The sequence below is a fragment of the Puntigrus tetrazona genome, chromosome 11 (assembly GCF_018831695.1).
Source record: "Puntigrus tetrazona isolate hp1 chromosome 11, ASM1883169v1, whole genome shotgun sequence".
Classification (NCBI taxonomy): domain Eukaryota; kingdom Metazoa; phylum Chordata; class Actinopteri; order Cypriniformes; family Cyprinidae; genus Puntigrus; species Puntigrus tetrazona.
Window position 1 is genome coordinate 10748501 of NC_056709.1, and position 710 is coordinate 10749210.

The 710-nt window shown below is 43.4% G+C and overlaps 1 protein-coding gene across 1 annotated transcript in view; it reads right to left on the minus strand.

Moving 5' to 3' along the window:
• The window catches only part of LOC122354393 (son of sevenless homolog 2-like), a gene marked incomplete at its 5' end in the record, with an annotated part of 15788 nt that overhangs the window by 13757 nt on the left and 1321 nt on the right, over nt 1-710 (minus strand). The window contains 2 exons of the mRNA XM_043252546.1: nt 239-337; nt 401-511. Of these exons, the coding sequence (XP_043108481.1) occupies nt 239-337; nt 401-511 (210 nt within the window). The remainder of the gene's footprint in view (nt 1-238; nt 338-400; nt 512-710) is intronic.

Here is a 710-nt window from a genome sequence, read left to right on the forward strand (position 1 = left end):
TAAAATACCAATATATAATAACATATTAAAAAACCTAACTGATTATAAATGATGATATTTAATAAATGACATCATTAAAGCGTAGAGCAGGGATGTTTGAGTGTAGAGAAGAAGAGGTGAAGCCCAGCTCTAAAGCTAGAGATTAGTTCACACACACAGCAGCCCTCGCTCGTTTGTTTCCTGGACGTTTGGAAACGATTCAGTTTACATCATAGGTGCATTCTGGGAAGACACTTGCCTTTAAGATCTCGAAGTAATGCAGACAGTGGTAGACGGGTGTGAGGAGTAACCGAGGTAAAACATACTGCACCGCCTCTTTGAAGCCTTCACAGATGGACTGAAACACACACACACACACACACACACACACANNCATCCCAGTCTCTCGGTGACCTCTGACCTGCAGGTAGATGGCCGCGCCGGGTTTGGACAGCTGACTCAGGAAGTGGTCGTGGAAGCCGCTGCGCAGGATATCCTGTGCGTACGTCTCATAGGGGTCAAAGGCCAGCTCCTGAAAATGGCCCACACCTCAGAGTTAATCGACAGCAAGAAAAACAAGTGCTTCAAACAATACACACACTCCAGAAAACACAACACACACACACACACACACACACAACCATCTTACTAGCAGTGCTAAAGGGACACCGCTTAGAAAATACATGAATTATAATAAGAATTACTTTTACCAATGTTACAAATAAATATAA